Source organism: Camelus bactrianus, chromosome 6, assembly GCF_048773025.1.
Source record: "Camelus bactrianus isolate YW-2024 breed Bactrian camel chromosome 6, ASM4877302v1, whole genome shotgun sequence".
Lineage (NCBI taxonomy): Eukaryota > Metazoa > Chordata > Mammalia > Artiodactyla > Camelidae > Camelus > Camelus bactrianus.
Window position 1 is genome coordinate 60,535,490 of NC_133544.1, and position 26,284 is coordinate 60,561,773.

The window sequence follows — 26,284 nt, forward strand, 5'->3', positions numbered from 1 at the left end:
TCAGACTCCGAGCACAGTTGGGTCTGCAACTGTTCTCTCTTCCCCCTGTATTTTTTCTTCCTGAATGCCCATTTGTGGATTTTGGGCTTGCTTAACCAGAGCCCACAATTCTGTGGACCAATTCCCTTAATTTCACTGTATATCTATATGCTGCCTATACCTCTGTGTGTGTATGTAAATTTAAAAAATATATATCCTACCAGTCTGCTTCTCTGGTTGAAATATGTCTGATATACATTAAAAGAGATTCGAGACACATGAACCTGTTGCAATATATTTATTTGGGTTGAGGTGTCAACAAAATGTTAAAAATTTTTTTTAATTGAAGTACAGTCAGTTACAATGTGTCAATTTCTGGTGTACAGCACCATGTGTCAGTCATGCATATACATACATAAGTTCATTTTCATAAAAGGTTATTACAAGATATTGAATACAGTTCCCTGTGCTATACAGAAGAAACTTATTTTTTTAATCTATTTTTATATATAGTGACTAACATTCGTAAATCTCAAACTCCCAAATTTATCCCTTCCCACCCTCTTTCCCTGGTAACCATAAGACTGTTTACTAGGTCTGAGAGTCTGTTTCTGTTTTGTAGATAAGTTCATAGTGTCCTTTTTTTTAGATTCCACATATGAGTGATACCATATGGTATTTTTCTTTCTCTTTCTGGCTTACTATACTTAGAATGACAATCTCCAGGTCCATCCATGTTGCTGCAAATGGCATTTTGTTCTTTTTTGTGGCTGAGTAGTATTCAATTATATAAATATACCACAACTTCTTTATTCAGTCATCTGTCAATGGACATTTAGGTTGCTTCCATGTCTTGGCTATTGTAAATAGTGCTGCTATGAACACTGGGGTGCATGTATCTTTTCAGATGAGAGTATCTTCTGGATATATACCCAGAAGTAGGGTTGCTGGATCATATGGTTAGTCTATTTTTAGTATTTTTAGGAATCTCCATACTGTTTTCCATAATGCCTGCATCGAACTACATTCCCATCAGCAGTGTAGGAGGGTTCCCTTTTCTCCACACCCTCTCCAGCATTTATCATTCATGGACTTTTGAATGATGGCCATTCTGACTGTTGTGAGGTGATACCTCATTGCAGTTTTGATTTGCATTTCTCTGATAATTAACGATATTGAGCACTTTTTCATGTGTCTATTGGCCATTTGTATGTCTTCATTGGAGAATTGCTTGTTTAAGTCTTCTGCCCATTTTTGGATTGGGTGTTTTTTTTGTTGTTGTTGTTAAATTGTATGAGCTGTTTATATAATCTGGAAATTAAGTCTTTGTCAGCTGCATCATTTGAAAATATTTTTCTCCCATTCTATAGGTTGCTGTTAAAAACTTTTAAAGACCATTAAGGAAATTTAAACACAGACCAGATATTTGACACTATTAAGAAGTTTATGTCAATTTTTTTCAATGCAATAATAATATTTTGGATTTTTTTAAAGTCTATAATATTTTCAGAATAAAAATGGTATAATAGTCAGAATTTGCTTCAAAATTACCCCAAGAGAGAGGTTATAAATGAAACAATATTAATTGGGAGTTTAGTTTTGAAGGTGAATGTATAGTACATGGGATACATTGTACTGTTTTATCTCCTTTTGAAAACATTTCAAATTTTTCATAGTAAGGAGGTAAAATTTTAAAAAAAGTTTTAAGCTCACAAATACTTAACCTTGAGAAGAAAAGGCTAAGTAAAGGCAAATTATGCATTTATTAATTTTTCTCCCCCACCAACAGACATTAGGTAGGACTGCAATACCCAGCCTCTTCTTGTCTACCACTTTTTATCTCACACACACACACACACACATACACACTCTCTTTCTATACCATATGCAGATAAACATCTACATATAAAATACTGATTTTAATAAGCTCCACACAGTCTTAATTATATGAAATGATACATGGATAAAATAATTTAGAATTACATGATGTCAATTAGACACTCCTGATCTACCAAAGAAATGCTTACATAGTGAAACCAAAAGATTAAATAGCAAGGCAAAATCCAGGGAAGAGTATGGTAATGCAATTTTTAAAATATATATAAGGATGCCAATTTCTTTTTGTACTTACAAACACAAGTAACATTGTTATAAGAGAAACAGAACTTTTAATTATTTGATCTATAACAAATAGTGGAAATAGCAAACTACATTAGAAAGAAAGCTTGACCAGAGACATTAAAAACTTCTGGGACTCAAGGAGGGCTATAGCTTATTTGAGAAGCAGGAAGTAAACAGACAGGAAATCCAAACAATCCATAATGTAAGCAATTACCTGATGCTGTCTGTAGGTCCAGTAGTTTACCATTTGAAGTTGTATTTTATTATATTTATAATGGCTCAATTATTATTTCTTCAATTCACTTCATCTTGATATATGTAGTACTTTCTAATTAAGGAGTCATCCTATCAAAATGATAGTTTCCATGTCTAAAAAACTAAAAATGTGTTTTTTAAAAACATAAAAAAGAATTAGTTGGGCATTTTACAATCTATGCTTGGTTACAATATTTAGATTGTGAAAATTATAAAAAACATGCAGTACTTTAAACTTTTCAAATTCTTTCATATTTATTCGATCTTTCCCAACAATACTTTGCAGTAACAGACTTCTCACTTTCCTTTTTTCCTAATTTCATTTTGATACTTGTAACAAACTGTTCCTGCCCTAGCCTTACTCCTTGCCTACGATTTCAGAGCACACTGGCCTGATTTTCCATAATGGTAGGGGATATTCCACAACATTTCCAGCCTGCGTAAGGGCAGAACGGACTCCAGCCTCTATAGAAAGTCCTCAGAAAAAGATGCAGTACCGGCAGTTGGACGATTGGCCAGCATGCATACAATAAATGCATCCTAGAAATAGACCTCGACCAATGACCCAATGACTGAAGGGAGCTGGTAAACATATACCTCAGTTTTCTCATGCTTCGGGTGGGATAGTTCTGAGGCTACTGTTCTAAATGGTTTTTCAGGAAATTCCAGTGAGATTAAGCTCTGTTTGCTCACAGTTGTAATTTGCTTGGTAATTCACCCTTTGTTGCCTTCCTTTCATTCCCCCATCTTACTTCCCCAAGACCCTACTGTGTTTCCTGAAATCACTTCCAAAATAAACTACTTGCACTTGAATCCTTAACTCAGGATCTGCTTCTGGTAGAACACAAAGTCAGCAAATAATTTTCCCAAAGCACAGGCTGAAGAGACACACAGTATTTCTGTTCTTTAATAACAGGACTGATTATAGGATGGGCAGGAGCATGGAGACAAAGAAATAGTTTGGGGAATATCTGTGGATATAAACTATCTGTGCTTTCTCTAGAAAGCCAATCGTCATTGCTGAAAATAGATTACCTTTTGTTACTTAGACTAAAACTTAGGAAGGAAAAGAACACCCCCTGAAAGCCAATAAAGACTGAGGATTTTGTTCGTCAGATTAATATCATTTTCTATCATAGGTGGTTATGCTCATAAGTCATCAACTAATTAGCAATGAAAAGCACACAAATTCTATTGTGTCTTAAGGTGTCAGAAAGTATTATTAAATTTGCAGTGTCAACTGCTTGGTTAATTAAAAATAAACTATTTCTTTTCAGAGAATTGAGGTCAAATGCTTCTATTGTATTTTTCAAAAGTTCATTCAAACTGTTTATTTATAGCGTAAGACGTATAGCATGCTGTAGTAATAATATAGCATGCTGTAAAGCAGCTTACTAACTGGGAGCTGCTTTTTTATTTCTTCAGTTTTATTAGCTGGTACAAAATGCAGGAGACAACAGGTAAAATTCTAAATCTACATAATCAGAATGGTAGAGCTATGTGCAGTGAGAAATGGAGTAGCATAATTTTTCAAAAAGACAAAAAATATACTAAGGAATGGAGGCTTAGTTAGAATATACCGTCTCATACTCTTCATTGACCAAATCATCTGAGCTGAGTGATCCTTAGATGTTTGACCACGTCAGAGACTTAGGATGGTCTCTGTAATTCTCGGCATATCATAGTTACATTACTGTTAAGCATACTATCCACATTAAAAATTATATCTTCTGCTTCGGGGCCCCATGTAGTGGTGGGTAGTATTTAAATATTAACTCTTAAGAAGGAATAAAAGAAAAGGTCAAATAAATAGCATAAGAATACAGTGCCATGACTACTTCAGTAAGCTTATGTCTATAAGGCAATTTAACTTAGAAGGCTCATTTACAATTTAACTTACCCATGGCAATGATAAATATTTTCTAAACTACTTTAGAAAATATTTTGTTTTTAGAAATAAAAATTTGTGAACCTCCAGTTTCCCAATTCTGAAACAGTCTCTCCTCAATTCAAAACTACATCCTACTGAATACTTTGCCCAAGCTTTAATGTAATATAGTTAAGAACTATCTTTTGTCTTCGAATTGTATTTGTCCCCTGTCTTTTACTGTTTCAAAACAATCCAGTTGCAAATCCCAGCCCTTTTCTAATTTTTCATTTTTGAAAAATATTTTTCACAGAACACTTCGTACAATGTCTGGCATCAGCCTTTTTTTAATCTTAACTACCGCGTATTCCAAACCCTATTATTTTCTCATCACAGCTCCCCCCTCCTTTAAAAAATCCAATTCCGTGTATAAATACTTTTTATTTTTGATCATGAAGGCTATGTTGTGGTCTCCTATTATGTCATATGTCAGAACAAAATTCTGGACTTGGTTCATAGACCTTTACCAATATGTACTAACTTACCTGCTTTCCTTTTCTTTCAGCTCTCAGGGTATCTTCTTCCCTGACTTGAGGCAAGTGTGTTTTTCATATTTCAGATGAACTTTTATTCCCAAACTAAACGTTATTCTCTTCCTCATTCAGCAGACTGTCATCTATCTTTCATTACTTAAAAGCACCAGAAATCCCAGTGCTTCCTAGATACCCCTTCTAATAAAGGAGCTAAGAGTAGGGTTAGTACCCTTTTCCATTCCCCTCTCTAACAGGAATTAAAATTTATTCTATTCTCTTCGGTCATTGCCTTAGGCATGCAGGTGTACTTGGTTAGAATACCATATCAGTAAAGTTCTTTCTTTGCTAGCTTAATACTAAAGCCATCTTTCAAGCTGAAATGCTGTTGTAGAAAGTACAGGGATGGGGCATCTTTGTTCTAGAAATCTAGTGACTATGTGAACACGTTTCTACATTTTATAATACATTGCCATATACATTATCTCATTTGACTCAGTTGGGAGAGGTGAAGTCCCTTTTATAAAGTAGAAGGAAACCTGATGCTTTAGAGTACTGCAGTATTCAAGAGGACAGACTTTGGAATCAGGTCGACCTCAGTTTGAATTATTACTACAGTGTTTACACCTGTGTGACTTTGGGTAAATTATTAATATCTCTAAACCCAAACTGCCTCATAAAATGGGGATAGTAATACCTACATGATACACTGCATGTAAAGAGCACCACATGTGAAGTGGATTGCTTTGCCATGGTAAGCACTTAATACATAGCAACACGTTAAGGGATTTGCTCAAGACACACTTAGAATACGCTGCAATAACTTGAAACCAGTATTTCCGACTCCAAAGCTGATACTTTTCCACAATCACTGCTTCCTACCACACTGATTTACTTAAATTACTAACTTGATGGATGACCTTGAGCAAAATACTTGAACTGAGTCAGTCTACTCATCTATAAACAGAGACTTTTCAGACTTTCAATGTCTATCCAAATACACTAGATTTTCTTTTTCTTGTCATGTTGTAGGGTTCCTTACATATGCAAGATCTATATAATTATAAGCTGTGCACATTGCAATGAACTTTATTCCTATATTCATATTTCCTTCAATATTTAGTTTTGGATACACACTCAGCTGTTGCCTGTCTTTAGTCCGCCACCCGGCGCCTCGCGAAGGGGATACCCATATCTAGCTTTATTTATTTATATCCTGGTTTGTTTCCGAAAGGATTTAAGGCGGCGAGTGATACTATAAGTTCCCTAACGAAGTCATACAGTGCGAGTAATACTCTTGATGAAATCACCTCGTAGAAAACCGCCCTTGAGTGAGATGCTAACGCCTTTTACCTACTCTTAAATATAAAAACTAATGTACCTAGCTAGAAGTCCAGGAGGTACACGGTTAGGATTCTTCCCTCAGCCTTGACGCTGTCCCACCCGTTGTCAACGGTCACTCCAATGCCCTTCTCAGACTAGCCGAAATTGTAGCCGCTCCAGTCCCGGCTGGACCGAGGTCCCACCCCGCCCCTTCACTCCCTCTCATACCCAAGTTTCCCGATTGGGAAGGGGCCTGAAGAGCCTTTCTCACGTTTCCATATTATTGGCTGGCACGGCTGTCAGTAAACTCTGCTTCCCGCCTTCCAACCTAGCGCGTTTCTTGGACCCCTCGGTTCCTGCGACAAGCCGCTTACGTTTGCCTGAGCCGTGTTGCCGGGGACCCACGACCTTTCACCCCTCCCTTCCCACAGGAGAGCCCCGGCCCCCGGCCCCGCCCCCGTTGCCGGCGCGCGCCCCCGCGCACGCGCTCAGCCCGCGCGCGCACACTCCCGCGCAAACACGCTCGCAATCACCCCCCACCTCGGTGCCCCCCCCACCCCGCCCCCGCAGGCTGAGGCTTCAGCGTTGGGAGGCGGCGGCGGTGGCGGCAGCGGCGCTGCTGAGAGGCAGGGACCCGAGCGCGAAGTGTGTGGGAGTCTGCGAACTCAACCCCTCACTACCCTCCCCTCGCAGCCATCCCCCTCCCTTCCCGCCAGCCCCCCCCAACAAGCGGGAGAAATAATGAGCGAGACCGGGCGGCAGCAGCAGCAGCGCCGAGCAGCCCAGGCAACGGCAGAACCGCTCCGGCAGCGGCGGCGGCGGCAGCACCAGCAGCGGGAGCGAGCGCAGCGCTAGCGCGGCGCGGGGACCGCCGCGCTCCTTCCCGGCTCCTGCCCTCCTCCGCCGCTCGCTCCTCTCTCCGCATCCACCTCCTTCCCCTCCTCCTGCTCATTCACTCTTTCCCTTACTCTCCCCTCCTACTCGGCTTCTCCCCGCGCCCCGCCAGCCCTCGCGCTCTCCCACTCCCTCTGCCCGTCCTCCCCGCTCCCCTCCTCCCGCTCATTCACTCGCCCCTCTCCCTTCTCCACTCTCTCCCCCTCTCTCCTTTCTTCTCCTTCTTTCACCCTCCGTCTCTCACACCCCCTCCATTCCCCTGTCTCCTTTCTGACACTGCACTGCAGCTGCTTCTCAGCCCTGCCCCCTCCCCAGTGAGAACAAACCAGCAACATTGCTTTTTTTTCTTAAAGAGATTTCTATTGATCCGATTAAAAAAAACAAAAACAAAACAACCTTAAGAAACCCCAAAAGCAAAAAAAAAAAAAAAAAAAAAAAAGAAAAAAAAAGAAAAAAAAAAAGAAAAAAAAAGACAAGAAAAAGCCAAAACAAAAGGGAGAACATTCTCCCCCTAGAAGCGGCAGGAACTGCAAACATGATGGCGGCAGCTCCCATCCAGCAGAACGGGACCCACACTGGGGTTCCCATAGACCTGGACCCGCCGGACTCGCGGAAAAGGCCGCTGGAAGCCCCCCCTGAAGCCGGCAGCACCAAGAGGACCAATACGGGCGGTGGGTATCGCTTCCACCTCCCCGCTGGCCCCATCCCCCGCTGCCCGCCCCTGCCTCCCTCCCTCCCGCCGCCCTCCCTCCCTCCCGCGGCCCGGACACCTCCAGCCCGAACCCTGCGGCTCCCGCGCCCTGCCTCGCGCCCCCTCCCCTGCACCTGCCCCGCACCTCGCTGTCCCCGACACATTTCCATTTCTGTGTTTATCATTCATCAAAATGGCGACCGGTTTTTCGGAATAGACCTATCTTTCCATTTAATCGGTCGAAAGGCTGACCATATAAATATCCTAGACCTGGGCAAGGGGGTCCGTTAAGGAGGAGGAGGATGACCCCGAGTGAGGTGATGGCCGCCCGAAGATGCGCGCTGCATTTAACAGTCTGATAAAATAAATAAATAAATGGCACTTGGGTAGCGGAGAGCAAATGACTGGGGCACGAGAGAGTTTTTCTCTCTTCATCCCCTTGGTTTCGGGCCACAAGTAGTATGCAAAATCTTGATGAGTGCATGCTCTTACCGCACTTACATTGTCGGTGCAAATATCTCATTGATTTGTCTTCAGGGGTGTGCATACGAGGGTGGGGGTGTCTGGTACTGTGACTTGTTAGTTAACATCCTGCGCTTCCTGGGAAGATGAGTTATAACGGGACCGGTATCGCTTCTTCATTTGCACTGGAGTCATCCTAACAATGCACCCAATGCATCGAGGCAGAGGTGAATTTATCTACAGCATGTACATTAGAGACGGATGGGGGTCTTGAGAATGGCACACCCGAAAAATTTAGAACGTTCATTCATATAAGGAAGCTGGATTTACCGGGGTGTTTCCTATTTAAGACATGATCAGTTTGACGGAAATTAAAGTTTCTGGAGTTGACTTTATTTCCTAAAACATTTCATTTCAATCTTTCTTGATTCATACAACCCCTCGGTTTTAAAAATTGTGTTTCATTTGGAGGAAGAACATTATCTGGTCACTTTTAAGTGTGTTTGATATAAATGACTCCTAAGCTTTTTAGTATTGGCAAAATTCTTCTTAAGGTCTTTTAATTAATGAGCTTAAACGAGATCATGGTAGACTAAGGAGTGCTAAAGAAATACACCAGGATTAGTTAGATTTGCCAGTCCACATCACTTTGAGTTATTTCCTGGCACTTATTGAAGGCTTGGAATACACCTTACAGTTTGGGTGGATTACTTGGTAGGAGAATGGTTGTTTTGCATACTTTAAGTAGGATATAGGCAATGGCTAATTGTAGTCCTTATGTGTTTGCTAATGTCAAACAAATATAGCCCATCATTTAAGGTTCTTTATTTTGCAGTATGTTAAGTGCAGGTTTGTCATGTTATAAATCTCTGAAGTTTTGTTAAAGGGTCAGTTCATTTTGTTTTACCATAGTAACCACAGATAGAATTGGAAGACTTCCATGTTTGGAATAACAACTGGAATTTAGTCATCAGTTTCTACAGTGCTGCAAAATAATGGAACATGTTTAGATTTTAATTCCAAGTTTGAAAGTATAAATCCTACAAAATGGGAAACATGCCATACATATTTATTTTTCAGTGTAATTGGCTTATTTTCGTTCTTTAAAAAAATTTAACCCCACATTTCCTGCAGCTGTATACCCAATGTTTTAATCACCTTTTTTCTCTCTTGAGGGTGGAGGGGGGATACCAAGTTTAAAATTATCATGTTAATGAAGTATATTTCTTTGCATTTTTCAGAAGACGGCCAGTATTTTCTAAAGGTTCTCATACCTAGTTATGCTGCTGGATCTATAATTGGGAAGGGAGGACAGACAATTGTTCAGTTGCAAAAAGAAACTGGAGCCACCATCAAGCTGTCTAAGTCCAAAGATTTTTATCCAGGTAGGTGCAATGGTGAAGAGATTGTTTGATAAATCCCCAAAGAAAGAGAAGATCTACCTGTGTTGTATGCTGTATTGAAAGAAATTCTTAATAGTGTGGACTTTACTTTATTTATATATTTGATGTATTTGAGTATTTGTGGAAAAATTTTAACAGTATTTACACTGCTGATAATGTCTTGTTTGTATAATTGATATACTGTGTCTATGATTTAGATTAGTTGCAAGATGAATCTTCTGGGTATTCCTAAATATTTTTTTTCTAATTAGGGGAAAAACTCTAAAATTTAAAGATAGAAACCTGGACAGCTGGCCTCAGGAAATAATGTTCTTCTGAAGTTTTCAGACGTAATTGTGATGACAATTAGTCTAGAGTGAATTCAGAAGAGGGGGTAGAAAGGCTTCTTAAAGAATGTACCATTTACTTCTAAATCCATTATGTACCTCTTTCTGCTTCATTGCTTTGTTTGTTGGCCCTGGAGTGAAGTAAAGAGGACAAGTGCTTCCTCTTCAGATTTTTAAAATATTGTGTTTTTAATGTTATTGTGACGAGGAAATATTTTATTATGTAAGAACTAAAATAATGCTTCAAAATTTGTGTTACTTAAGAGCTGTATTTGATTAAAATATGTTAACAGTTTATGTGGTACTGTAGGTACTGTAACCCACTGGAATATGGCAAGTTTCCTAGGTGGTATAATTTTTTTGTACTTTTCAGTGTGCTTTTAAAGTTTCAAGTGTTATACAGTTCTGCGTATTTATCTTTTTAAAAATCATTTTGCTACTTAATATTTGGATTTTAAGTTTAATTGGAAAATCTCCATAATTGAACAGTGTTATCCCCTAGATAAAACATTAATTGATTTGCTTTTACCTAGGTGTAGCTTCTGCCATTTTTTTGGTTATTTCACATAAAAAAATATTTATTCAGTGCTGAAAGGACTGATACTGCTTATTTTTATTCTTTGTGGAAATGGAAAGCTGATTTGCTTTCAGTGATCTAATTCAGTAAGAGTTCTTTAGTACAGCAAAGACATCTGGCATGAATGTAAGCAAAACATTTGGAGGATTTCTTTTTCATAGCCAATTGCTTGGTGGTAGAAAAAGGACCATTATTCTGCATAAGAAGGTTTCAGAAGGGTTGGAACTATCATTTAGTTATATAAATTAAATGTAGTATATTTGGTAAACCTTAAATTCTATTAAACTGAAACGTAGTCTGTCAGGTATGCTGTCCTTCGAAACTTTGTTTCCCGTGAGTGTAGTTTTGTATATGGCTTTCCTTGTCTCTGAAACTTTCCTTAAGCATTAAGAAAGTTTGCTAACATATTCACATTTGTATGTTCAAAAGGTGTGTTATGATGAAAAAAATCAATGTGGAATTGTGAAAATCCTTAGTACAAATAAAAGCATTCAAAAGAGCTTGATTGCAGAATTAATAGCGTGATAGTTCTAGGAAAAGAGCTGCAATGGTGAATTAAGTTCGCTGTCAATAGATGAAAATGAAATGGCTTTTTTGCATTATACATGAGGTGGTATCAGATGTGCAGGGATGTTACAGAAAATTGGTGTTTATCAAGGATATTCCAAATAGTAAATTAAATGCCTTTTCATTTGAATATAGTTTATTTTCAGTGGGTTGGAAAGGGTGCAACTAGAATTAGATCTTTTGTTTTTAGTCCACTTAGTTGTGCATTTTTTCTTATTACATTGAAATTGCTTATTTTATTTATAGTTCTGAGGCATGTTATTCATACAGAGCAAGAATATCCCTTGGAAAAAATGGAAAACTGGAATGCGTTGAATAAAATTTTGTGTGTGTAGTGACGTAACCTGATCAAATGTGAATTGAAATGTCTGGATAAAAGAAGGCTTATGCTCTGCCTGTAACAGGTGGAAACCAATCACACACTATGGAATCAATTTTAAGGATAAAATAAAGCCCTGTAATTTATAAGAAGCTTCAATAATTCTGAACACTTTGTATTTAAATATGAATTTAACTAGGTTATTACCTGTTCAGACAGATACATCTCTCTTCTTCTGGTAGACTTTTATTTTAGTAGTCTTTCTGTTCACACTTGACCACAAGCCTGTGGTATTATCTAAGGTCATGGTATTCTTCAGCATAACAGCCTTTAAGCTACTTTCAACTTATCTTATTTTGATATACATAAGGGATACTTACCTTGCTCATCTCAAATGAAGTAAATTATAAAGCTGTGGTTTATTTTGCCTAATTATAAGGACTTTCTTGTAGGGTTATGCAGTAATTCGGAAGCCCATTTTTGTGTGTTTCATATGTGTATTTATGACTCTTATATTCTCTTAGAGTGAATACGCCCAGTGTTTCTTTCATGAAGCATTTTTCTGTTTCTTATTTGTAAGACAGAATATTTGGGGAAAAGTGCACTTTAGTTGTATATCTTAATGGATTTTCTCAAATTACCTAAGTTTTGAAACATTGTAATTGTATTCGGATGGTTTACTTAAAATACTGGTGTACTTGAGACAAACTTTCTTCAGGATATATAATGCAGAGTACAGACACACTTTGGCGACATTTTAATAAATTTCAACTCAAATGATACATTCATTGTTTTTGTTATAGCCAGTATAATCTCCTCATATTTATCATGTTTGTTTTCCTTTTATTCCCCCCAGGTTATGTCTTTAAAGTGTCTAATCAATCTTGCTTTTCTGAGTAATTTTTTTTAATATTTACAATTGAAATGAAGAAAACATTCTTTGCACATTAACTGATATGAATTTACAATTTATAGAACTGTATATTGCATTGTGTATTTCAGCATGTCATATTAAATAAAATAATATGGGGAAACTATGACGAGGATTGCAAAGTGCATTTTTCAATTACTGGAATTAGAAAAAAAAAAGATCTACAAGTAGAGTCATTTTATTTTTTGCTGTTCTATGTAATTCATCTATCTGCTCCTAAAAATCTAAATCTTACAAAATACTAACTTACTACCTGTGGTTTGTTAATGTATCTTTTATTCTTACTTGATTAAAGCAACATAATTTAATTTATTTATATATCCTTTTTATAATTAGGTTACCTAAAGTTGTTGCCCTGTAGTAAAAAACTGCTGTCTAATTTTGGGGAATATATTACTGTATGCAGTTACAGAATGGCAATAGGATAGTGTTCTTTTATTTCTTTATTTGGCATCTGAAGCTGTGTTTTATTTTTGTTAATAGATTGGTTTTATCTGTTAAAATTATTTCATGAATGGTTCAGGTAGGTAATCAGAAAAACTTATTGAATACATTGTTCATTGGGAATGGTAAAGGATATATAAAATAAATATTTTCATATATGCCTTAGATTTTAGAACACTTCACAGTGTACCTATTTTATTTCATTATCTGACACTAGTATATTCATTATATCAAACAGGAATTCTTTACTATAATCTTGGCATGTATTTGTGTGTATTTTATACTGTTTTCATATTTGTGTCTAAAAACTGGATCACAATTAAAATAATTTCCTTTTATGGTCCTTAAGTTAAAATTTGAACTCCTTATTCTTAGATTTATTATATCTTAATTTGTCACTGTCCAACTTGGGTGATGCTTTTTAAAAAAACACACACGATTTATATGTGAAATCTTTAAAAATCACGAGAAAGCAGAATGTAAGTGAAATTTTCTTTTAATGAGGGAAATACCCTACACTGCCTTAATTTTGACAGGGGGAATATTCGGTGGCCAATTTAACCTTTAGGATTGAGGTTTTATAAGAATGATCGTTTTTTTGGAAATCAGCACTTAATGAAGTTTAAAATAGATCATTTCTTTTCTTTATGTTGTTGAAGGGAGAGTATTATCGGTAGAACAACGTGAATACTTTTGTTACAGCTTCTAAAAGTTGCAGTCTATAGTCTTTTCTTTGGTTTAAGATGAGAAATATGTTAGGAATTTTCTGGCATATATTTTAAGGCAAAATTAATAGGTAAATGTAACAAGTAGAAAATAAAGTATAATTTCCAAAATTGTTGAATTTAATAGGATATTTATCACTACACTGTGCTATACCTTTGGTTTTAGTATTGTCAAAGAGTTGATGACATATAATGTGTTTTTCTTTAAATATTAAAGTTGTAGTATTTGTATTTGTCATACTACCTATTGTTGTGGGTTATTTATGTTTTCTCTCTATATCCTCAGTTGTAGGAGGAGCCATAAGCTTTCACTGAGACATTAGTATCCATTTGAAAATTTGCTGCATTTTTAGTACTTTATTTCTCATTTTAAAAAACAGGAACTCTTAACATGTGAAGGAATGTTACTGGCCTAGCATAAGCTATATTAAAATGGTAGTTTCTGAAAGATATCATTTTTATACTTAACTCATGAAAGAAATGTTTTGTGGTGGTATGAGATTTTTTTGAAAGATTGAATTAACACTAAAAATCTTACCTATTCATTTTATTTGATGCTTTTTTACTTCATCTTGGTTTTGTATCTTCTGTTATCAATTCAGTAAGTTATGGGACATCATTAATTTACAGTGTCAGTGTTTTCATAAATTATATAGCACGATGTCACTTTAACATTTGCTATTTGAAGCCTTCTGTATTTTAGAAAAATAGCTCATTTAAAATTTGTGACATTGTACGGTAATACAGTACGTCTAATAACATTGCCTTGCAAATATCACCCCCAAAAGATTTTAGCAATAATTTAAAAGTAGTGAACACAATTGGCGAATAGTTCAGTGTTTACGTATTGAAGATGTTTCCTATAATACACAAAGAGGGAAAATGATCTGTGTCTTGGGAACTCTAAGAAGTATGTGGTATCACTAAAAACCCGAGCAACAACCACCAATCAAAAACGTGTCTTTTTATAGTTCTATTCTTTTGTTTTGTTTTGCTCTGGCTTAAGAGAATTAACTTCTAAGCTCTTGTCACAAATAACATTTATTGAACTCAGTTGTGCCACTTGTTAACTAAAATTCAATACCTAATACATTTTTTTTTACTATAGAGTTTAATCTCAATTGTTTCCAGTTTAGTGGAGCTATGTTTTAAAGGATAATTTTTATGAGCAAGTGCAGCTTTTCAGAATAAAATTGGGGGGATGGGGGTGGGAGGTTTGTGCTTGATTGCCATCTCATTTCCATCTTTGGATGCAGCTCTAGCATAAAGTTAAACAACATCTGCAGAGATCTGACTGACAAACATCTCTCTGGGACTCATCATTGCAGCCTGCAGCAGGTGCATTCAGCTTTGCAGTCTTTTCCAAAAAGAGGTTAGTTTGTTCTAACATTTATCAGTAGACCAGTGGGAGCAAGTGACTAGAGAGAAGAGGTTGGTTGTCACTTGTCCAGTGCTGGAATACTACAGGTAATTGGACTGGACTGGTGGGAACCGCAGCAGTGTGTGTCTCACATTGCACTGCAGCTGCTATGGAGCTTAATTAACCTGACCCTCAGAGACTGAAGTGTCATGGTATAAAACGCAACATGCAAGAAATGAAGCAGCAGTGCTTTTCACTACTTCCTGATGCTTGGGTTGGTGAAATTTCCATTTTCTTCATCCTATTCTTTAAAGATATGGCATAAACTTTAATATTTGAAACTAAGATGATTTCCATGAATCTGATGGAATACACTTAAAAAGGAGATAGGGGCTTTAGGTATAGAAATAAAAAGGAAATAACCATAAGTCCGAAGTATTTAAAATCCTCTATTCCACAAGTACATTATCAAATCATGAGTGAGTGGAAATAAGTGGAAGTACTTTGTAGTTCTTTTTCTATTATTACCTTAGATGAACATTTGTTAATTTTTATAGGAGAAATAACCTATGTACAATTAAGTTGTATGTTTTTAGCATGTTAGGGACATTGGCACGCTGACTTTGCTGAGTGTTTTGAAATGTTCCATCAAGACAGGCATAATATGTTAAAAATATTTTAGGATATTTCAACTTGATATAGAAGTACCATTGAAAGGGTTCTTTACCGCAATTTGTTATAAGTAAATTAAAATTTGATTAAATAAAAACTCTAAAAAAATTAGATTGTCATTTATTTCTTTTGTTTTAAATTTCTTGATCTATTTGAAATATTGACTTACAGTAGGCTTCCATGACACATATAGAAGTTTCTTGTATGTTCTAATAGCATTCCCAGTTAATGTAGATAGCTCATTACAGCCCTGTTTATTAATTGACCTTTGAATGGAAAATAATTCTTAAGGTAAAAATGTCTTTAAATTACATCTGGCAAAGTGCCATACTATTTTAAAATAATTCAGAATTTAAAAATATCATTTGGAGTTTTTGAGAAGCAGTTTTATCATTTCGAATTTTTATTAGTTTACTAAATTGATTATAACTTGTCAATTACCCTAGATTAATTAAGTTTTGCAGTTTGCGCAGATTTTTTGTAACCTATATACTTTTTTTGAAGGAATTTTTACTGGAGTTGGCACTAACTATTTGGTTCTGAAGTTAATGTTTGTAAGGAAAAATTTTGTCTTTCTTAGATTATGAATAATTGGTAATTATAGTAATTATAGGAAATAAGATTAAAATAAACATCTCTGGAAGTCGAGAGGCTCATTCCCCCACTTTTTAAACATATTTCATTTTTCAATCAAGATTTTTCATTTTTGACATCATGGACTGTTGTTTTTGTATTAATTCTCATCAATACAAAATATTCTTTAAGCTTTCACATTTAAAGACTTTTGATAAAGAAGATATTGACTAAGACTTCAAACATTTAAAGACTACGGAGTTAAAAAAATACAAATTTTTTGAGATGTCGTCAACATTTGCTAAGTTTCACATAACTTTATGGATACCCTTTTTCGTAACAGACTTGATCATGAAAACACATAATATCAGTATTCCATCACTGATCTTTTACTGCTTCCTGCAGGGCCTGTCATAGCATCATTGACACAACTAGATAAAAATGAAATCATTTTCTTGAGTTTTTTTAACAGCAAAATAATTCATGTAAGATTATTTGATGTGGAAAATAAAACATTTTTTATTATTCTTATACTAATTTTATTTAATAATTGATATTTAAAATTCTTACTTTATTTCAAGAACTATTTTATGTCTTACTGATGTTCAGTAAATTTGTAATATCCAGTGAATTTTATTCTGAACTCAGTAATTTTTTAAGTTTTAGACTGTAGTGTTTCTTACTTTCTTTGTGAAACTTAGCATACTTTTTGAAGTTTTGAAGAGTAACTTTTCTTTCCGTTTTAAAGATTTTTGAGAACAGCTGTACACTGAAGGCCCCATTATTCTTTTGTAGGGTAAATTTTCACAGAATGAACTTATTAATTAAATAAGACGTCAAATCCTACATTTCCTCTAGGATATAATAAATGCTGATTCAGTTGATCCAATTTTTAAAAACCATTCTTATCTTGAAGAAAGTTGTCTTCATTTAAATTGTTAATAATTTGCTGCTCTAAGACTTAGGTTGGGCAGTGACTGTTTTTTAAGATTTAGTAAATTGAGGGAAGGACAGGAGAGAAGGAATGGGATAGTGTGTTTCATTAACACAGAATAGTAGAATTCAGTTTTATGTTATTAAATATTTTTGAAGAACTGCAGCTTTTCAATTTTGGTTATATTCATTCTTGAAAGACTTCTTTTTGAAGGAGTTAGTGTTGGGAGCAATTGAGCTTCTACTTGGAGACTTCATTCATATACTTAGTTTTAATTATTCTTTGTATTACTCTTGTGTTTTTATTTTTCTAAGACTTAATTCATGGTTTTTTTAAGTCATGAAAGTAATTTTAAAAAAACATAGTTTCATTTTCAGCGTGAAATCTGTCTGGAACTTTTCTCTTGTTAATTGTATATATTTATAAGATGCTTCCTATGAGCCCAGGTATCATATGATCATTGTGACTTAGAATTATTACAAAGCATCTTTTCTTTGTAAAGAAGTAGGGTGTGTTTTACTTTACCCTAAAATGTTGTTTTAATTGTTATTGTCTCCCTAATTTTTGTTTTAATTTTTTTTTAATATTATATAGCATCTTTGTCAACGACTTAGGGCACTTACGAGTAGAAGAGGCTTTTTTTTTTTTTTTCATTTAAAATGATTGGAAAAATCATAGAATTGTGGAACTGGATGAAAGAAATGGAGCTTAGATGTGATTGCTTCCAGAATCTTCATTTAACAGTTGAGAAAACCAAGGTACCAAGAGTAATATATGCCAGTAATTGTCCTGCAACTTTTAAATATGTTTTCTGAATTTGAGGTACAATTTTAGTAGCTACTTTATTGTCTTTTTGTTTTGCTTTACTCTGGTTTTTTCTTTCTCTTTTTGAATATGACTCTCTACGGAAATGAGTCTTCACTTCTCTCCTAATTTTAAAATGAATACGACATCCCCTTTTTAAAACTAAGTTGAAAGCACAGTAATTATTTTACAATAAGTTTTGTTGTAGATTTGCTACAGTGAAGGGCCAGAGACAGGTGCTCTTTATCCTTACCATACATTAAAAAAACAAAGATGTGATAAATTATATTGCCTGGAATGTAGTCTTGGTCATTTTCTGTTTTTCCTTAGTTGTACTGTTTGAAAATGGCAATATTTTCAGGGTGATTTGATTTCTGTAGCTTTGATGCTTTCTTTCATTCGCAAAGTTTATTTTCTTCTTCTGTTTCTTATTGTTTTTTTCCTTTGTCCCCTAATTCAGCTTTTTTATTTCTTCATTTTTGCTTAAACAGATTGTTTATTGACCTTGCTAAGAAAAAATGTACAGCCTTTCTAAGTCAGATTCTGTTTTCAGGGGTATATGTATTTTTCATACTTTTATGATTTATAAAAATTTCCTCAAGTATGGCATATTTGGCTAGGTATAACATAACAGTTTTTAAAAGGACAGAATATTATGATTAATAGAAAAGCATGAGGCTAATTGTAAGGCAGTCTACGTAAAAGTGAAGATATATAATATGGTAATTGTTAATTTAAAAACATCATTATTTTCTTTTTGTCTATCCGTTTCATTAAATTGGTCCACTTCTCAGTTAATTAGAATTCTGATGTTCTTTACATTGCATTATAGGCTTAAGGACATATTTATACAATACAAAAAACATAATTATAAAAGTATTTAACATGATTTTTGAATGTGTTTTTCCTTCACAGTTTTAAATTAAAACACAAAATCTTTTGTTGTGGTCTTTACTTACATCATTTGAATAATAGAATTAAGCTCCATTGGTATGAAGGGATTTATTTCTTCCTTTATGCCTGCTATATATTTTGAGTGTCTAGTCCTGTGCTTTAAACATCTGTGGTGTTTGAATTTTAAATGATTGAATGAATGACCAAGCTGAGACTTCATCTACGAATGTAATGGATGCAGGAGGCAGTCTTTAGTTTTCCATTATATTTCTTGTTTAATGGGGTAGTATCAGTACAATGGATGTGGTAGGCAATTCATCTTTAGTTTTTCATTATATTTCTCTTTACTTTGGGATGTGTGTATGGGGTGGGGGAGATCTGTATTTCAGATAAGTAAACTAATGAGTTCAAAATTCAAACAAGGAGTGACCATAGAAGTGTAGAAGTGTTAAGACAAGTATGTCCAGATCTTTCTTATCATGTTGTCCTGTGTGAAGAAAACTGAAAACCAGTATTATGGAGAGTACTTCAAAGCCATCTCCAAGATGAAGATCATTTTAAAAATACTCTGACTTAAGGAATATGAGCTTCATTAATATTTATTAACAAAGTAATAGAATTACCTGTGTTAGAACATTTTATAGTTCTGTCACATTATAGTTTACTTACTGCCACATAGCTATCTATGCAGTAGAAACAATAACAGTCTACTTATGATGTTTCTTGAGATACCTTGAAAATCAAAGATTGCTAACCACTAATTAAGGTTGTGTTATTAAAAATATGATTAGTACATATTTTGTTTTTAATATTTCAATATCTTTTTTCCTGTCTGTAGTAGGGAAGTTAACATGTATAAATACGTTATGACTTTTAGAAGCTGGACTACTAAATTTTCTTATTTACTAAGGAAGAAGGTATACCAAATTTGTAGTAGAGTGAAATTTAAGTTTGACTAACTTGAATAGTTTATTTGAAATTAAAATTTTAGGAAAATTATTGAATTTGGACTTTTAAAAAATCTTTTAAATACCTTTTAAACAGAATTTAGAGAATTCCGTGAAATACTAGTGTTTTTTCTTATATTAATACACTGCTTGATTTTTGCTGCTGTTAATAAACCAATGAAACATCTAAGATTTAATATTTAGCTTCATGCTTAGTCTCATATTTTTATAAATTCTATTTATTTTTTAAAAAGCTTATGGAGGAGAGTGAGTTAAAATAACTCTTAAGTATTTCTTTACCTGGCTGCTTCCCCTGCCCTTTCCTGCTACTATGACCAGATTTTAACATTCTGATGGGCATTTATATGTTCCCTTTGGGGTTAGACTTAGATGTACTATTCTCTGAAGATGTTACTTTCAAGCAAGGGAACAATAAGAAGCAACAAAGATAAATACCTGGTTATAATAAAGTTTGACCATTATATAATGATAAAATAATGTCTAGAAGTTGAAACTGCCTGTGTCAGTGGCCACACCTAGAGAGGAGAGGGTATGCTTTAAAGAAGACTTCAAAGAGGAGCTGATGGAGTTTTGAGGGTTGAATTTTAAATTGCTTCATGGACAAGAGTGGAAGGTCATTTGAAGCAGAGATAATATATATAGCCATGGAGATAGGAAAAATTCCTAGTATATTCAGGGATCCTTAAGTAGTTTGGTATTACTGGGATAAAAAGTAGATATTGATGTTGGGCAAGAGTGGGAGTAGGAAGATAATTATAGGTATATTTGTACAGATAGAGAAAATGTATTACAAATATAAAAGAAAAAAGTTTGAAGTATAGTCTGCTTGGTGACATTTATTAGCAAGAATTATTTTAAAGAAAGATATATCCATTATGTCTATGAAATGAATGACAGTTGTAATTAAAACACATATATTTGTATAAATTATAAATAGTGATACTTGTACTTTGAAGGAAGGATTGCCCTCATTATCTAAAAGCAGAGTTGAATAGTAGATTGAAAAGTCTGACTTTCTGCTTCGGCTGTGGGAGTAGAATTAAAGAGAAGACTGATGTGTCTAGAAAGGAAAGACAAGACTATGGGAAGGGTGAAGCAACTAGGAATACAGAAAAGGAATGTCAAGAAGTAGGAGAGCTATCTTTTATTAAGCAACTATGTGCCAAGGGTAGAAGAAGAAAGTTTGGAAATGTGGGACCTAGTGAATGACAGATGTCACTGAGGAATATTTTGCTGTATTCAGGAAAACTCTGGAAATAGAAATCTGTTTTTGACATTTATTCACTTTTAATAACTTGTTGTCCACACAAGTACATTTAAAGTTAGTGACTCAAATGAGTTTTTCTAACTAGTTTGCCTTTCATCAATAGCTGTTTAGAATCATATATCTGATAAACATTTTCTTCCATTTCTTACATTATATGAATATGTAGGGCTAGTTTCTAGCTCTCTTGATATGTGAACAGATACATTCATTTTCAATCTGATTATAGTGATTTGCATAATGTATATATTTTTGATGAGTGAATTTTAATTTTTTCGTGGTATTCAAACACTACAGTTTTTGTATGTTGTAGGGACATTGGTGTGTGTTAAGTCAGTAGAAATGAAAATTGAAACTTGTTATTCATTGTTAGTGTATTCTCTGTTGTGTAATTATTTTGTTTGGAATTTTGATTGATTATTGAGATTCAACAGGATTCTCCATCATTGGTAAATATTTATTTCATATAAGAATCAGTCTTAATTGATGCTCTATCAAGTCCAGATGAATTTAAAAAGTGACTGTAAAAAATATGGCAATGTTTTTCCATTTAGAAAATGAGATTAAAAATCTATCTAGCATTTATACTGATTTGTAAAATTATTGGCTAGTTGTGTAGAGAAACATTAAAAAATTGAACAGCTGAAGTGACATTAAGCACCAGATGGGGATTTGAAATAAAAATATTCACTGTGTAATCTTTATTTAAGTGCTATTCATAATTCAATAACCAGTTGTATAACTCAAGGTTGACTTCAATATAAAAAGGAAACATAAGCAGAATCTCATTGCCTTCAAATTGATACACATACTATGTTTTGATAACATGACTTGTTCTTAAAGGGAAAAATAATATAGGTGAGATGACTATATACATTGCAGAACCAGTGCAATTCTTTCAGAGAAAATTAGTGAAGAAACCAGTGTATGAATTATTTCGAAGTGACATTTATTTAAATTTAACATCTTTTACGAATTCTGTCTTTAAAATGATACTGTATTTTACATGTACACATATGTTCTCAACTGAAAATTTCTAGCCATGTTCTCTTTATCATAAAATTGACATTCAGTTTTCTGAAGTATGTACCTTCTGTTTAAGGAAAAGTACATTCCTCTGAAAGCTTTATCACATTTTTAGCTACAATGGTATATTTGACGTCTTGTTTAAAACTAGAATGACTCTAGATATGAAAACACAAACTGTGATAATAAGCTAGATATGCCATATGTGGCAGTTTAGGTTGGCATATATCTCAAATGGCATGTTTAATGTACTGTATTACTAACATTAGTTATTTTCCAGTAGAGGAATGCTACTTTTATTATATAGTCTCTTGCTGGCGGACTCAGAATGCTGAAAGACCCTTTGCTTTGTAAATCTGTATTTCCAGCCTTTGTAAAAATCTTCATGGGATCTGTCTTAGTAACTAACCCATTCTCTGAGGTTTGTAAAAAATTAATGAGAATTTCACAGATAAGTAGTACGTAGTTTGATAGATGATTATGAATGTGAATAGTAATCATATGTATGGTATATTTTTGTTAAGGAATAATAACACATATATTTGGTATAGCCAAAATTGTTCAGTAAAATAAATAAGAATTGAAAATGGTATTTTTATTTTTAGAAAATGTAAATATGTTGATAGGAAGTCTTGAGGTTTATAAAGCCATTTAAAGCAGATTACAATAAATATTGCCCCTTTATGATTGAAATACTCAACTTTGAACTCACGTCCCAGGTTTCTTGAACAAAATTTTTTTCTTTGATTTTTGAAAAATACTCCTTTTATCAAAATTTTTTCTGAAAGCTCTTCAAATAATTTAGCAGAGTACATTAAAAATAAATAGAAACTGCAATGTGAGTGGATAATTTAGGTAAATAAAAGGGATAAATAATATAGGTAAGGACTATGTATATTTTTTGATTATTTAAAAAAGCAGAATAAATCCAATTCTGGAAAATTTTGAAGAAATTTTGGGTTTGGGAAATGCTTCAAGTAACAGTTAGCTAAATTCAGTATCTTTTAAAGAGCCAGGCTCTGAATTTCTTTATGTGTGTATTTAAACTATGCCTGTCAACATTAATGGGAAAAATGATGGTCTTGTTTTTAAAAGTCTACAACTATATAACTAGAACTTGCTTAATAAAAATAAGTAAGTAGTACATAAAAGTAGTTTATTAATCGTGGCTTAATTAGATCTTACATCTCTATACTTAAAATATCATTGTAGGAAGGAATTTTTATACCTGTTTCATGGTGGAGGAAAATAAGACAGTGAAAGTTAAAATGACTTGTGATATGGCAAGTTAATGATGAACCTGTTTGTTTACTGTTATTCTGTGACTCTTTGTATCAGACTGCTTATAAATTTGAATTAAAAAATACAGTATTCAAAATTTAGGTGAGATTCACCAAACTGTCATATTTGGTCCATCACTGGGAAATAATTAGATATTTTTGATGGGTAGATAAGTTTTTCCCATTCATACAGTAATCTTACAAGTTTGAATTTTGCCACTGAAAGCAAAACTGTAATAATGAAGCAAAATGGAGACATAAAAACAAGTTTTCTGCTCTGACCAGATCTTTGCAAACATTGAAATGGTATCTTCTATGTATTTCCCATCGTCATACTGATATTAGACGTTAAGAGAATTTGAAATTTTGCCTTGTCCATGAGATTATTTGCATGATATCATTCCATTATTCTTCATTTAGCATTGTAATGTTTTGTCTTTCAGTTTTTAAATCATATATAACCACTGCTCTAGAGATTTGTTAAATTGTAGAGTTGAGGTTAGTAAGGTTTGTCTAGTCAAATCACTGTGACAGTACTTACTATAATCAAAGTTTTTATGAAGATAATATGCTCTGGATACTACACAGTGAAGTTTATTAAGAAATTATCAAACCAATTCAGTACTTTTTAATGCCTTCTGGAGTTGTAAGTGGAATACAAGACTCCTATAGAACATGTGGTGTCAGAGCAGAGTTTGAATCTTAGCTCTGCCACTTCACTAGCTGTATGACTTTGGTCATATCATTTAATTTTCTTCGACCTCTAATTTTTTCGTCTGTGTATGGGGATTAGTACCTCTTGCACAGTTATAAATTGTTGGTCTAGTCATAAAAGGAAAAAGTGTAAAAGCTTGTCGCATAATACCTGACATATAATAAGCATTTTATGACTTTTTCATCTCCTTCTCATGTTTGTTATATTTAATACTAAATTTACAACAAATATGGTAATGTAAAATAAATCACATTAATGGGGCCATAAAAAGGGAACATTGCTGTAAGGATTTTTTTTCAGAATTATTTTTTCTCATAATAACTGATTGTTATAAAATTCAGGCAATGCAGAGAAAGTTAAAAGTTAACCTCTCCTTTTCATTTGGGGCAATTAATATAAATAACTTGATATGTATTCTTTAAAACTTTATAAATGCCTTTTTATGTGGGTTCAATTTTTTAGCAGATAATTACAAGTGATATTTATTATTATATAGGAATGAGTTTTCAGCAAATCACCTCTTTTGATTAATGGACTTATGGAGTTTTCTAAGGTGTCCTTCCAATTTCAGCTATGTGGATATTTTTACTTGCATAGCCTAAAAATACGTTTTGTGATACTCCTGAATATATACAGAACTTTGTTTTTTACCCATACATTGAGTTGGAAACTAGGGACATGAATTTATAATATTGAAGCATCTTAAATCTCATATGAAGCACACGGGCTTCTTTGTACTAAGACACTTGAAAATTAGCATAATTCTTTGGTCCCTCCTTTCTTCATCCTTGTACATGCAAATATAAAACATTAAAAATATTGGTTATAGCTTCAATAAGAATAAATCAGGTGGCATATAGAATATTTCATACTTGCTTTCGTGATCTTTTTCGATATTCTAAGACTTCTGAAATTTCTTTTCCTATTAGTCAGAAAGTCATAGAGCATTGGATAAAGCTAGATGTTTAATAATATAGATAATAATTCAGAAGTCTTTTTTCTAAGCTTAAAATTTTTAAAAATTGCTTCTGTGAAGGCCTTAAACACCAGTTCATGCAACTTACATGAAAGATCCAAGAAAATTTAGTGATGTAGTTTTACCAAGAATATCTTTTAGGGACCATAGTTTATTGCTTTTCATTCCTTAACAAATATCCGTATTTTCCATGAGTCATTACAGAAATTTTTTATTTACATCATGGTAAAATTCTTTTTTCATGATATGTCTATATTTTGTTATAATCAGTATATAAACTTAATGCTATATTCAAATTCCTTACATAATAAAATTAATATTATTTATACATTAAATATTTAAGATTCATCTAATACCCTAGCAAGAACAATGGTATATATGATTTTGTTTTGTGTGAATGTGGCTTTGAGGACAATAAATGTAATTAATATCATAGTGATTTGGGGGTTGCTTTGTGGAAAATATAAAATATTAGTGAATATCTGTTATGTTATGAAAAATATAAAATATTAGTATCTGTTGTAGTATAAGTTCAATTTTATATTTAGAATGTTACACCTTTGAATGTATAAGGATACTAGTAGATACTATAGGAAAAAATAAAATGAGAAACTTTGCTAAAGGTAATTTAATTCCAGAATGATTACATATTGTGGGCCTAATCTTTAGAGCAGTGGACTTATTTTAGATACTGAAGACCAGTAGAGATGACGAAGTCTGATTGGAATGAGAATAATATTGAAAGTTGGCCATTTATAAAAGAGAAATCTGTATTAGTCTAGGATATAGATGACTAAGGCTGTCTCTGTTGATACTGGGGTATGGTTTTAGGAAGGAGAGCAATTTGGGATAGACTGTGAAAGCTGAGAATAACCCTGACTTCCTTCTCACACATAACATTTTCACTTTGCTTTGGAACGAAGAAAATGGGCTGTGCAACATATGATGAATTTAAGTACCAATTACAGAACCTTCTCTGTCATTCTCATTGGTGATTTTATGTCCTATATTACTGAGAAAATAAAAGTAATTAAAAGAAATTTCGTGCACTTCCACCACCGGATCTAGTGACCTAATGACAGCAGAACTTACACAACATCTATTTTCTCTTGTTACTCTGATAAACTGTCCCCTCCCTAACAAAGGCCAATCCTCTATTTTTATTCTAGATTTTATTCCCTCTTAGCTATTCAGACGTGTCGGAAATTCTTTCTTCTCTTTCTTAGGTTACCAGTTTTCTCCACTCTTTCTTTCTTTTTTCTTTTTTCTTTTTTTTTGTCAACCGGCAAACATACTGTTATTTCTCCAGTGTTAAGAAAAAGCACATTCTCTTTATCCCACAGCCTGTTTTATTTACCTTGCCTTTAAGAGTAAAATGCTTCAAACTGCTTGTCTGTACTTGTG

At 33.9% G+C, this 26,284-nt stretch overlaps 1 protein-coding gene and 1 long non-coding RNA gene across 3 annotated transcripts in view; one reads left to right on the top strand and one right to left on the bottom strand.

Moving 5' to 3' along the window:
* Nucleotides 1-262: 262 nt before the first annotated feature.
* Nucleotides 263-6,444, bottom strand: LOC141577921 (uncharacterized). 2 transcript variants are annotated; one of them, XR_012507566.1, is made up of 2 exons: nucleotides 6,134-6,444; nucleotides 263-2,477 (listed from the first exon to the last, which is right to left on the bottom strand). It is a non-coding gene; the product is annotated as an uncharacterized LOC141577921 (long non-coding RNA). The 2 variants fall into 2 exon arrangements; XR_012507565.1 differs by having other exon boundaries at nucleotides 4,768-6,444.
* Nucleotides 6,445-6,670: 226 nt separating this feature from the next.
* Nucleotides 6,671-26,284, top strand: part of NOVA1 (NOVA alternative splicing regulator 1) — a 145,884-nt gene continuing 126,270 nt past the window's right edge. Inside the window, exons 1-2 of the mRNA XM_074365696.1 lie at nucleotides 6,671-7,640; nucleotides 9,364-9,507. Of these exons, the coding sequence (XP_074221797.1) occupies nucleotides 7,505-7,640; nucleotides 9,364-9,507 (280 nt within the window). The 5' untranslated portion in view covers nucleotides 6,671-7,504. The remainder of the gene's footprint in view (nucleotides 7,641-9,363; nucleotides 9,508-26,284) is intronic.